The sequence below is a fragment of the Enhydra lutris genome, unplaced genomic scaffold (assembly GCF_002288905.1).
Source record: "Enhydra lutris kenyoni isolate GAN:26980312 unplaced genomic scaffold, ASM228890v2 scaffoldscaffold33, whole genome shotgun sequence".
NCBI classification, from domain to species: Eukaryota; Metazoa; Chordata; class Mammalia; order Carnivora; family Mustelidae; genus Enhydra; species Enhydra lutris.
Window position 1 is genome coordinate 13,754,805 of NW_019154117.1, and position 13,799 is coordinate 13,768,603.

Below are 13,799 nucleotides of genomic sequence, written 5' to 3' on the forward strand. Positions count from 1 at the left end.
TTTGCTTTTCTTTTAGAAAGATGATTCATTTTATCTTGCTTCTGGGTTTTTTTTTTTTTCTTTCCCTATTTGACACATCAGATTTTAATAAAAAGTTTCTCTCCCAACTGAACAAAAGATAAGCAGGTGCTTGCTGAGCGTATGTTTGAATTTTATGTGGTTATTGAACTGACTGCTACTGTGCCTTACAGAGCACAGCAATAATGAATCTACCAATGTTTTTACCTTATTTAAAGATGTCATGCACTAAATCAAATCCTTTAATATAGTTAATAAAAAGAACCTAAGATTAGACTTGTGGTTGGGAAATCCTGTCTGAAAATTTCTTTTGTATACCATTTTCCTTCCATGATATACTTCTTATTAAATTTTCATTTAAGATGATGATTTAGAATCTTTTATTTTCTACATAATATTTTCTTTTCTTCCTTTGAAGTCTCCAAATTCTTTCTGCATCTTTTTTTTTTTTAAGATTTTATTTATTTATTTAACAGAGAGAGATCACAAGTAGGCAGAGAGGCAGGCAGAGAGAGAGGGGGAAGGAGGCTCCCCGCTGAGCAGAGAGCCCGATGTGAGGCTTGATCCCAGGACCCTAAGATCATGACCTGAGCCGAAGGCAGAGGCTTAACCCACTGAGCCACCCAGGTGCCTCTGAATCTTTTTTTTTTTTTTTAACTTAGAAATATTTACTTGAGAAACTTTATTAAAGTATATCATTTTTGTCTCAGGGAAGGGAATCTAACTAATCCTTTCCTAAAAGCTACAGATGTCAAGAGAACTAGAATGAAGAGTGGCCAGAAGTATGAGTAGGGGAGGAAGGTTACACTTTTGCTTAGTACAAGTTGCGAAGGCAAATAAAAGGTTTGAGTTTTCCCAAAGGTCTCGTGAAAGCCGAAACAAGGAGACATCAGTTTTGTCCCATGATTTTGTTCTCTTACTTGGGAAAAAATGAAGACTCATCATTTTTCTTAAAGCGGTCTGCAATGAAGAAAGATAAGAACCTTCGAGACTACAGTAAGCAATATGTTCCATGATGCTGTCGCATTGCCATGTGGGGCAGAAGTAGCAAGTGCTCATGAAAATGGTCTAATTTACCACATTCTGCACAATGTGCATTGGACTCTGTTGTTTGCTTTGTTTTCTTTTATTCTGTTTTAAATGAGTCTAATAGGACATTAAAATTCTTACCTTGCCAGAAACACTTTTAGAAAGAGGGTCATTGCTACCATGACCACAAAAGATATAGGTGGTAGAAGCCATATTAGAAGCAGTAGAAGCAGTGGGTGTGGCCATGAGTGAGCAAAAGGCTGAAGGAGTGAAAAGATACATTTGAATACCCTGTACAGTGCCTGATATTTTACTACTCACTAGCTCCTTCAACTGTATTTTGTACAATAAGATAGATATTATTATTCTCATTTATAAATGAGAACTGCAAATGTAGCAATGATACTTAACGTTTGGAAGACATACTATTTAAAGGGGTAGAGTCAAAATTTGAACCCAGATGTTTCCTAGTTTTAAATCTCAGAGTTCTACCATTTTTAGCAGGTAAAGTGCCCCAAAGCATGTAGGGACCCAACGCTGGGTCAAGACAAATAGGCAGTGGTTGTAGAGATGGGATCCGATGAAGTGGAGAATGAGTGGGCATGGGGTCTAGAGCAGGAAATGTGTGTGGAGGTCTAGAAGGCTAGGCTGGGGAATGTCTACCTGTCTGCCTTAACCTCCTCTGCTCTGATTTTGATCTGTGACTTCACCATTTTTTAACTTATTGCCACGTCTTATTCCCAGTTGTTTTGTCCACAGAATCCTAAATGCAGGATTCATTTTCCCCAACTCATTGAGGGGTCTGTTGAATTCTGTGTCTATGAAACATAAAAAGTATTTTTGGTATTTATCTAGTTTTAAAAGGATCAAGGAAAATAAAAATTTGATTTTCCACTATTTTCATTCTCTATGTAAATGTTTCTTTAGGGGCACCTGGGTGGCTCAGTGGGTTAAAGCCTCTGCCTTTGGCTCAGGTCATGATCCCAGGGTCCTGGGATCAAGCCCCACATCGGGCTCTCTGCTCAGCGGGGAGCCTGCTTCCTCTTCTCTCTGCCTGCCTCTCTGCCTACTTGTGATCTCTGTCTGTCAAATAAATAAATAAAATCTTTAAAAAAATGTTTCTTTATATTGGAGTGTTCTAATTAGGAATATAAAATAATCAAATTAGCCTCTCCTCGTAATCTAGGATATTCTTCTTGCTTCTCAATCTCTGGGGACTTAAAAAAAGGAACCACTCTTCAAAACTCAGAGCAGGTTCTCACACCTGTGTAGGCATCGTCATTCCTTCCTGTGAATGCCCTTACAGCAAGCATTTTGTACAGCCCTTAGTATCTTACAACATCTTGTCTTGTATCTTGTGTGTAACAGCATCTTTTTAAGAAGGGGCTCTTCTCATTCTTTATCTTTCATACTGTGTACCAGTAAGAGGTTTGCACTGAACATTCCACAGTGTCACATAATCCAACAGGAGGACTCCAGTGGTTTTCTGCTTGATACCGTAAGATTTTACCACTTTCTACTTGCAATAGAAAATCATCTCAAAAGGTGGGAATCCATTCTCCTGAACTCTACTTTCCAGGCGGTTCCCTCTTCCTTTCCCTCCTGCCTCTTCTTGAAGTGCCCACAACTGACACTCTGTTCTTTTACCTTCTGGAAAGTCAAGCTGGAGCCAGAGAGGCATACAAGTTAGGCTCAGCCAGCAGTAACACTCAGGGAGCTGAGTCGCTGGCTCCCTTTCAGAATGATCAGGAAAGAGAGAGCCCCAAATAAGGAGCTAAAGGGGATGTTCTGCTGTTTAATTTCCATAATCTACAGGGTACGATTACATTCATTCATACAAATCACTGTGGCCTAATTTAGATTTTCTATCATAAACCATACTAATCATACGACAGGGTCTCATCGGCTCTATTTCTTGTCATGGAAAGTAACGCACACACTAAACACAGTTTCGTGCAGGCCGGGTGTGTGACAGGAGCCCCGCTTCATCTCGCCCACATCTGCTTATGTTCTATAAACACGCACGAAGCCTGGAATAAGGAACAAATCATTAAAAGGAACTTTTGTTTTAGAGAAATGTCGGCCTAAAAACAGTGATACAAAACATGCTTCTGACACCTGGAGATGCAGACCTTCTGCACGACTGGCCTGAGTAGCTAATGTTACCTCCGTGGATCCTGTGAAGGCCACTTTGTCTATATCCATGTGGGAGGAAATGGCCGCCCCAGCAGTAGGCCCGTAGCCAGGGACAATGTTCACCACTCCAGGAGGGAAACCTGCCTGCGGATAAAGAGTAAAACGGTTACGACAGAACTGAGAATTTAATTCCATGATAAAAAGAGGAGAGTCTGGGATCAAAACCACCTCTCGATGCGAGCTTATGAGTTTCTCTACCAAGAAAGACTCACTTAAGTGCTATTTTTATTATTATTATTTCATTTTGTAGCCTACTTAACCTCCCAAGTTATGTTACTGGGGACGTGTTTCTCCTTGGTCAGGGGAAGTCCCTGTTTGACTTTTCTGGATCATTGCCCCAGTGATGGCTGCCTCAAATTTCATAAGAGTAACTCAGAAAGAGAGTGTGTGTAAAAGAGCTTGGTAAGTTATTCTCAGAGAAGGAAAACACTGCAATTTTTATCCTATCGGCGAAACTAAGAAGCTAAAATGATCTCACATTTTCAGTTTCTAGCTATTGATTGTTCAGGGCATTCCAGCTGGGCCCCAAATTTGTACTGGCAATATTTAATCAGTAAAACATTAGATAAGAACTGTCCTCCCGTGCATGACTAAGCTTCACAGACTGATTTCATTCCCGTTAAAGAACGAACAGGTAGAAAACGGTGTGTACCTGAGATGGGCACCTAAAAATTTCATGTTATTAGCATCAAAATGCCCCATTTTGATCTCTCTTTTGCCCTTTTTCTCTTTCTTTTAAATTTGAAGTGAAGAACAGTTTTAAGATTTAGGTTCAGATTTTTAAAAATTTTCTAGTAACTAAAGCCTGGTTTTTAAGTTCTGGAAAGATCTGAAGGACAAAGAGCAATAAATTGCAAGAAGAAAGTAGAAACCCAATCTGGATAGTTGATGAAACTACACTTCATGCGTTTTGTTTTGTTTTGTTTTGACCAGTGTTTGAGCAAGAAGGTAAATAAATGCAGAGAAAACCACAACAGAAAACGGAACATAAATATGTCCTCTCGTGGATAGATATGTTTAAAAATTATGTGGCCCAATATTAAAAGTAAGCATATTGGCGCAGAGGCCTCCAACCTTTGGAGGGACTAGTTTAAAAAAAAAAATTCTGCGGAACCTCCAATCCATTAGTGTCAATTAGAAACCGATGTTCATTTCAATATTTGAAAGAAAGATACATCAATTTCAACGTGACTTTGCATCCATGAATTAAGCTAAGCAAACAAAAATAAAAGTGGTTGTAAGGTGACTGTTTGACAGGAAGCCTTCGAATCTGGCTTCTTGTCCCCATTTGGGCTGAAGTTCATGGCGGCTGACTGCCGGCAATGTCAGCTGGAGGCCATGTTCGATGTGTTCTCATCTGGATTGGAGCCACTGGCAGGTGGTTTACAGCAGCACCAAGTGAGGCCTTCATAGGGTAAAGGAGGGCTCCTGAGTTCTCGTGCGTATTTTGATTTGGGAAACTCACCTCTTGGATTAAAGATGCCACGTGAAGAGCAGTGAGAGGAGTTTGTTCTGCAGGTTTTACAACCACTGTATTTCCACAGCTAAGGGCAGGCCCTATCTTCCAAATGAGCATGACCAGCGGGAAATTCCACTAGAAAGCAACAGGGAACAATTGATTCTTTGTATTGCTGAAAGCCACATTTGCCAATCTAACTTCTACATTATTCACTACCTATAGATGTGAAATAATACTTGTAGTTTTGTGTAATCAACTGGTGTTTTCAAATTAGGTTCATTGCTAAAAGCAACTCATAAATGCTGGAAAGCTCCAAATAAACTCGATATGGGACAGGAGTGGAAGGGAGCCGTAAAATTTTATTAAGTGCTGTTATTTTGAGTTCTTCATCTACTGGAGGAAAAAAAAAAATACTGCACGGTTTAAAAATCAGGCCTGTTAAACATGTCTGCACATCTTTGAAAATTGTAATTATTCCTCCCTCCTTATAGATCATTTGTTGTAACCATGTACCCAATAATAATAGTTAGCAGTGACCTGAAGCTAATATAACAGTGTGCATCAACTGTATTTCAATAATAAAAATTATGTGTGTGTCTGCTTGTGTGTATGCATAGTAGTGGTAGTAGCAATGTTTATTTCCAGGACAAATACCTTGCTAAAGACAAAAAGACAAAAAGCCTGGGTGGCTCAGTGGGTTAAAGCCTCTGCCTTCAGCTCAGGTCATGATCCCGGGGTCCTGGGATCGAGCCCCGCATTGGGCTCTCTACTCAGCGGGGAGCCTGTTTCCTCTTCTCTCTCTGCCTGCCTCTCTGCCTACCTGTGATCTCTAATAAATAAATAAAATATTTAAAAAAAAAAAAAAAGGACAAAAAGTATAGGGTCTGGTGGCTAAGAACTTTGTTCAAATCTCAGCTCAATCATTGACCAGCTCAGTGAGCTCAGACAAGTTACATGCTCTCCATGCATGATTTCATCATCTGTAAATGCTGATAAAAATCCTCTCTACTTCAAAAGGTCATCCTGAGGATTCTAATTTTTTTTAACATTTTAATTTAATTGTTTTCATGTTCCAAGATTCACTGTTTATGCACCACACCCGGTGCTCAATGCAATACATGCCCTTCTTAATACCCACCACCAGGCTCACCCATCCCCCCACCTCCCTCCCCTCCAAAACCCTCAGTTTGTTTCTCTGAATCCACCGTCTCTCATGCTTCATCTCCCCCTCCGATTTCCCCCAATTCACTCTTCTTTTCCTTCTCCTAATGTCCTTCATGTTATTCCTTATGCTCCACAAGTAAGTGAAACCATATTGATAACTGACTCTCTCTGCTTGACTTATTTCACTCAGCATAATCTCCTGCAGTCTCGTCCATGTTGATACAAAAGTGGGCTATTCATCCTTTCTGATGGAGCCATAATATTCCATAGTATATATGGATCACATCTTCTTTATCCATTCATCCGTTGAAGGGCATCTTGGCTCTTTCCAGAGTTTGGCGACTGTGGACATTGCTGCTATGAACATTGGGGTACATATGGCCCTTCTCTTTACTACATTGGTATCTTTGGGGTACATACCCAGTAGTGCTAATCATGTCAAAAAATGGGCAGAAGACATGAACAGACACTTCTCCAAGGAAGACATACAAATGGCTAACAGACACATGAGAAAATGTTCATCATCACTAGCCATCAGGGAAATTTAAATCAAAATCACATTGAGATACCACCTTACACCAGTTAGAATGGTCAAAATTAACAAGACAGTAAACAACGTGTGTTGGAGAGGATGTGGAGAAAGGGGAACCCTCTTACACTGTTGGTGGGAATGCAAGCTGGTGCAGTCACTTTGGAAAACAGTGTGGCGATTCCTCAAGAAATTAAACATAGAGCTACCTTATGATCCTGAGGATTTGTCAAGAAAGTGGGCCAAAGGCTTAACAGAGTGATGGGTTCATAATAGGCATGCAAAAAATATTAGCTATTACTAGTATTCAGGATGGTGTAATTTTTATTAGTTTTATTGAGTATTGAACTAATGAGCAATTTTATTCAAAATGTGGCTGTGGGTGCATTTCCATCGCATTGGAGGAGAAGATAAGTCATTGACATGTCTCCATCTAAAAGCTTCAGAATATTTGACCATCTTTTTATTTGACTTCTTGGAGTATGTCGGTGAAATCATTTAGATAGTCTCCTTTTTGTTGGGTTTAAAAGAAAGCCTTCATGATTCTGCTTAAAAAATACAACTAAAGGTAGGATAAATTCCATACAGGGTTCTAACAGTTTCCTCCACTTTAATTTAAAAAATGCATTTTGGACTCAAACACTGGTTGCTACTCTTCTCCTGGATGAGAAATCTCAATGAGGAGATAAAAAGTGTTGGAGACTGGTAGGCCATACTACTTCACTAAAATGGCGTCCTACAACAGAGAACGCAGCAATGGCTGCTTTGCCACATGCATGTGAAACATGGGTATTAAAAAGAGTACATAACACAGCTTTTTAAAAATGAACCACAGAATAAAAGGTTAAGATAGGTCAATGCTGTAATATCAAAACACACTCAAGTGATATTCCACACTATAGATATATTTCTGGACTACCTCATTCACCTCTAGAGTTCAGTCACAGAGAGAACTAAGCTCATCAGTTACTATGTTTGCTCCACATTTAGCAAATATCTAAGAATCCCTATGTGCTGGAGAAAACTTCTTTACCAAATGAAATAGAAATAGAATTCTTTTTTTTTTCTTTTTCATTTTTAAGCCTGAAAATGATATAGGAGACCAACTTACAGGAATGATTTGGCCACATACACCAATAGGCTCATGTCTTGTGTAAGAGAAAAAGTTTCCATCTGGAAAATAAAACACACAATCATTTGTGGACAAATACGTTTGACATTCATGGAACGGTTTTTGGGGTTGATGTGAGAGGAAGGTGTAGACAATAGCTGAAAACAAAATCAACAAATAAAGAAATAAAAATAACCCCCATATCTCCAACCACTTACAAAAGGAAAAATCCACGTCCTGCAATAGTAATTTGCAATGAGAGGAACCATAAAACTGACATAAGCCAAGGCAAAAATGCAAAAACGGAATGTATCTGAAAGACATTTAATTCTCTCATCTTGTAGAAGGACTATTTTCTAATTTATCCTCATTCTCGAACTTTATTTTCTTAAAAAAAAGGTACAAGGTGGGTGGCTAAGACAACTGTTAGAGTTCTGTTTCTGACAGTTCTATCAGTAATGGCAGAATTTTTTTGGAGTAAAAATAACAAAATTAGAAGAGAGTAGAATTAAAAAATATCTCCCTATAAGCCTATTGGCTTGTTCTAAAAGGTGCTTTTTTTTTTTTTTTGGACCTACCAAACAATAAAAACAAATCTCTTCATTAAAAAAAAAAAAAAAAAAAAGGAGGGAAGGAAGAAAATGCCAGAAGTAAAATACATTGTTTTGCAATCTGGATTTGAACTGATTCATATGCCTCAAAGTTTGATGAGGTTACATTGTGCTTTTTGTTCTGTTTGTTCTAGTCTAGTTCCCACAAAAGCTTCTTGGCTATCATAACAAGAAAGCTCCTTATCAAATCTATTTGTACTTAAAATAGTTCCTCCCATTTTGTCAGAGGGTAAAGAAAGAGTTTCTGGAGTAGCCTCATTTCTTTTTACCACCATGTTCTCACTCTCCCCTTTTAGTTCCTGGCTCTTGCTTTTAACCTGCTTGAATTAGATTAAAAATGGCCATCAGGGCCAGGCCTGGAGGGTGTTGGAGTTCTAGAGCCAGTAAATGTATCTGAATTAAATTCTACCCATAATGTTTTCCCAGTTAATGCTTTTTTTATATTCCTCTCCCATGAACATTCTCTGCTAAAATACTAAAGCATATACATACGCATCTCGTCACGCAAGTTCTTCAACTGAGCTGTAAACACCACCTCATCTCACTTTGAAGCCACTCAAAATAAATCAGCATGAACTGGTTTGTGGAATTAATGTACCGTAACTCTACTGAGTGAGACCAGGCATAGATGACCATAACTGCCTCGCACTGGAACACGCAAAGACACTTAAATAATTACATTATAGGAAGGGTGTACATTTCACTATCGGAATACAAAGTAAATCATCCAAGGCCAACTTTGAAAAGCCTGGGCGGTTAGAGAGACAACTGCCCTAATTCAGTGATTGTGCACATAAGAATGTTCTTATTTGAATATTTTCTAAAATATCTGTAGTGGGATCTTCTGCACGATTATGCTGAAACAATTTGAAAGAACCACTTGATAAATCTTCGCAGAACTTCCAGGCTCAGAGCTGCCTTGTCTCAAAGTCAAGGAGAAAATCAGTCTGCCTTTTCGGCTGACATCTTTTAAAGGGAGAGTTTGGAGTAATTCAGCTCTACAGCGATCGTCTCTCGCCTACCCTCTCCCCTGGTGGTTTCTCGAAGCTACTCACCGATGGGTATTGTGCGGCCTTGGATCTTGTCAGCCCATCCTGCACAGTAGCGCAAGGTTGTGATGCAACCGCCCAAATCCATCAGATAGGAACTGGAGAAGAGTTTTCCACCATTCATTGATTCCATTGTCTGAAAAGGAAATCAAACCTCAAACGTAAACTCCCACAAACATTTTCGATTAAAAAAATCGAGAGTTAATATTTTGAAGAAGCATGTGCTAGAGAATTTGGGAAATAGAAAAAAAAAATCCTATAAGCTATCTTGTATAACGTTTCCTTTCTACAAAGGAGGTAAAAACAGAACAAAACAAAAAGAATAAAAATGACTTGCTTAAGGCCACATAACAAGATCCAGATAAAAAAGGCGGTAAGACTGCGGCTTCTATACCCTAGCATTCCTTCTTCATTCTGAATGTCCTCCGGCTGGATAGCTTGCTAGGAATCAGTCCCAATTTGGAAGACACACAGTTGGTGAGAGTGAGTGGCACCTCAGTTCCTTAGTCAGACCAGAGGCCCAGCAAAATTTCACTTATTGTATAAACACAACTGTGGGACAATTTATTTTTTTTTTTAAAGATTTTTTATTTATTTATTTGACAGAGAGAAAGATCACAAGTAGGCAGAGAGGCAGGCAGAGAAAGAGGGGGAAGCAGGCTCCCTGCTGAGCAGAGAGCCCGATGGGAGGCTTGATCCCAGGACCCTGGGATCATGACCTGAGCCGAAGGCAGCAGCTTAACCCACTGAGCCACCCAGGCGCCCCATGTGGGACAATTTAGTGACTATGAACGGTGCCTCAGTGATCATTTTTGGTATTTGCATTCCATCTAGATACGACCTCTGTACACAAACTTCAGTGATTCCTGAATCTTCCATCCATGAGTTTTCTTCAGCAGAACTTTGAATGGTGAAACTTCCAGTGTTGCCCCTATTGTCATAATTACTGTTGAAATGGTCAGGCTGGAAGGTGCAACATTTTCTGGTCCGGTTTGCTAACCATCCACTGAGTGACCTGCTTTCTTTTCTTCCTTTCCTTCAGCAGGAACTTTAAGAGCTCTTTGGGGATCTCATGTCCTGCCGGGGCAGGAATATACAGGTGAAAAACTGTTGAAACTGTTCCTCATTTGTTACATAGCCTTCTGTCTCTGTGTTACCCTGACTGCCATCCCCAAACTTCATCGGACATTTCTGTGTGCCTGATCTTCTTTCCCCCTAAGGATCTTATGCTGACAGAGATATCAAGCATTCTATAATCCACAGAACAGCCACCCAGGTGCCCCAATCGTGCATAACTTCTAACTCCGTATTTTTGCATGATTTGAATCATGCTGAACCTTTGAATAATAAATAGTTCCTTGATTAACTATAATCGCTCAAGTTGATTTAAAAGTATGTACATGGGGGGCACCTGGGTGGCTCAGTGGGTTAAAGCCTCTGCCTTCAGCTCAGGTCATGATCCCAGGGTCCCGGGATCGAGCCCCGCATTGGGGCTCTGCTCTGCGGGGAGCCTGCTTCTCTGCCTACTTGTGACCTCTGTCAAATAAATTTTTTTTTTTTAAAGATTTTATTTCACAGATAGAGATCACAAGTAGGCAGAGAGGGAGAGAGAGAGAGAGAGGGAGGAGGAAGCAGGCTCCCCGCCCAGCAGAGAGCCCGAGACGGGACTCGATCCCAGGACCCTGAGATCATGACCCAAACTAAAGGCAGAGGCTTAACCCACTGAGCCACCCAGGCAGCCCACTGTCAAATAAATTTTTTAAAAAATTATGTACATGGGCTTCTTTGTTACTGCCATTTTAAGATTCTAAAGGTAATGAGAATTTGCTGTGAAGCTTGATCTTGGTATTGGTTCATTTGCAATTGGCTTTACTCTAATGTCTAATTGAAAAGAAAACAAGGAAACACCCCACCCATTTTACTTGCTGACTCATCTAACTGCCAAAATGTTTTGTTTTTTTTTTTTAAAGCAGTATACATAAAAAATATAGTTTTTACAAATACACAAAGGATTGACTTTTTTTCTTTATTTGTCAACTTTTTCACCTATAAGAAGACCATCATTTAACCCAGACCATTGTGAATACATACATTTCAGGAGGGGAAAAGCAGCCATTTAGTAAGTTTCTTGGTGGGCTAAAGAGAAATACGTCTATTTTAGAGAAATATTCTGGGCACCTTTGACAAAATCTATGACATTTTTCCACAAAAAGAGTTCAGTGGTCAGGTAAGTTGGAGAAACCCAACATTCCAGGACATTCACTGCATGTGACTTTGTTAAAGGCCCTAAGGAATTCTAGAATAGAGGGAAAAAAATTTGTTTAAGAAGCTATAAGTTGGGGTTTGCTAAGGTTTAGCCTGTAGAATCTAACCTAGGTGTAGAAATGAACATTATCCAGAACTAGCAGCAGCTTCCTCTTTGAGAATAAGCTCAACGGTGTCTACAATTTCTATACAGGAGCTGGTAGAAGTCTTTCCATTTTGTTTGTAGCGAGCACAGAGTGATCACTAAAACCAAAGCCTCTCGCCATTCCAAACAATGGATGCTTTCTAGAGGTCTCTCTACCTGCCCGATTTGGTTAATACTCACTGCCAGGAGAAGACGATCTCTTTCAATTAAGTCAGCCAACTTGTAGATGAGCCGCCCCCTCTCCGAAGCATTCATAGTACGCCATGGAGAGCCGATCTGAAAAGCCTTTCTTGCAGCCTTCACTGCTTTGTTAATATCCTCCTGCAAGTCAAAGGGAATTCACTTCAGTAGCCTAAACATGTTAGCAAATGCAGCGGCAGTAACCCTATAAAACAGACTGACGGTCCCCATAAGCAGATGCTGTGTGTTCATTAGCCCAAAGTCCAGCACACTGTACGAACTCAACTGTCAGCTATGGGAGTTACAGACCTGGTGCCTAATCTTTAGAATGATGAGTTCCACACACACAGCTCAGTCTTGATTTCCCTGAAAAGCAATATTGTAATATTATAATATTGCTACCATTGGAGTGCTTACCATACTTCCATCAAGTCATGTTCAAATTACTTTGCACACATAAACTCACGGAATTTATAATCTTGTGACACAAATATGTTTCCTGTTTTACAGAAGAAGAAACTGAAGCAAAGAGAGAGAGGAAATTGGCCCAAGGCCAATAGCTGAAAGTGGCAGAATGGTTTTACACGGAGCGGCTCTGATCGTAGAGCCTTTGCTCTTCACTGTGATCTATAGCTTTGGTGATGGACCGAGAGTTCCAGGGAAAGCTACTACTAAAGATCTACTAAAATGGTGACTGTCTTCTTGGACGGCTGGTGACTCCATAGCCTGTGCCTGCTTTTTGAGAACCTACTGCAGGATGAATGAAAACTGGGACTTGCTGTTGAAAGGTAAATAGTAGAAGTGCACGTTCATTTCTCCTGTGCAGAGAGAAAAGGCATTGAGAAGTGGAACTGGTATACAGAGGATCCGTCTGGGTATTACAACCTCTCTTTTCCCAACTGTGTACAAAGAGATCGTTTCAGTTCCTAACTAGGTACAGAAGTCAGTTTCTTATTCTTAAGGTGCTACTTAAAATTACATTAATTCAAATAATCAAGCAGGGTCAAAAAATCCAGTAATTCCACATTTAGTCTAGCCTCTGGCCTTCACTCCTGCTGCTTTTACTCACACTCTTTTCCCGGAACTAGGATGACTCCTCCTGTTCTTTCCTAGTCATCCTTAGTTGCGTACTTTCCCCTGGCCTCTCCATTCCACAGATCCCTGCTGAGATCTCTTGGAGCTCCTATAGCATATACCTACTACAAAACTCACCACCTCTTCCATTACTACTTTATAAGTTTTTTCTGCCTCAAATCAGTTGTAAGCATTTTTTTTTTTTTTGAAAGAGAGAGAGCATGAGCGAGAGTGAGGGGTTGGCAGGGCTGGATGAGGGAAAGGGAGAAAGAAAATCTTAAGCAGGGTCCACGCCCAGCACAGAGCCCCATGAGAGGCTGGATCTCATAACCCTGACATTGTCAATGAACTGAGGTGACATCAAGAGTCAGACGCTTCATCGACTGAGCCACCCAGGCTCCCCAGTTGCAGACAACTTAAAGGCATAGATTGTTCCAATGTTCTTTGGTGTGTAGGACTGGCCATGACACAGAGCTACATAAATTCCACAAATCATGGCCACATCTTAGGCCAGTTGGTTGGAAATTTTTGCAGAAGAAATAATTTCTTTTGAGAATCGGGGAGAAAATTACATAAAAATTTTTTAAAGTTGCCCACAATTTAGCTGAACCCCACTCAAGAATGATCCCTGCCCCAGTGGGAATCGTGAACCTCAAGTTAATATCCCCCACCTTGGAGTATATTTCATTAAAAAGTCCAAAATTTAGAAGTCTGCAAATTAAAAGACAAATAAACTATTTTTACGGTATTTATCACCACACTAAGATGATCTGGGTCCAGCAAGATATTTTAGAAGTGTAATCTACTTTGATTAAGTGATAACATTCACAGAGCCCAAGCAAACATTCTTTCACTATAATACATCATATATTTGTTTATCTCACCGCCTAACTTCTGAGATAATGATGAGTATATACAATAAAATAATGCATTGTTACTCGCCCCTCCTGAGAAATGTGTATATAGTCA

At 40.0% G+C, this 13,799-nt stretch overlaps 1 protein-coding gene across 2 annotated transcripts in view; it reads right to left on the minus strand.

Annotated features, from left to right (window-relative positions):
* The window catches only part of LOC111153535 (aldehyde dehydrogenase 1 family member A1), a 52,336-nt gene that overhangs the window by 20,057 nt on the left and 18,480 nt on the right, over positions 1–13,799 (minus strand). For both annotated transcript variants that reach the window (XM_022512598.1, XM_022512599.1), the window contains exons 3-7: positions 11,757–11,897; positions 9,173–9,302; positions 7,507–7,568; positions 4,709–4,837; positions 3,214–3,327 (exon numbers count right to left, since the gene is read on the minus strand). In XM_022512598.1, coding sequence (XP_022368306.1) covers positions 3,214–3,327; positions 4,709–4,837; positions 7,507–7,568; positions 9,173–9,302; positions 11,757–11,897 — 576 coding nt within the window. The remainder of the gene's footprint in view (positions 1–3,213; positions 3,328–4,708; positions 4,838–7,506; positions 7,569–9,172; positions 9,303–11,756; positions 11,898–13,799) is intronic.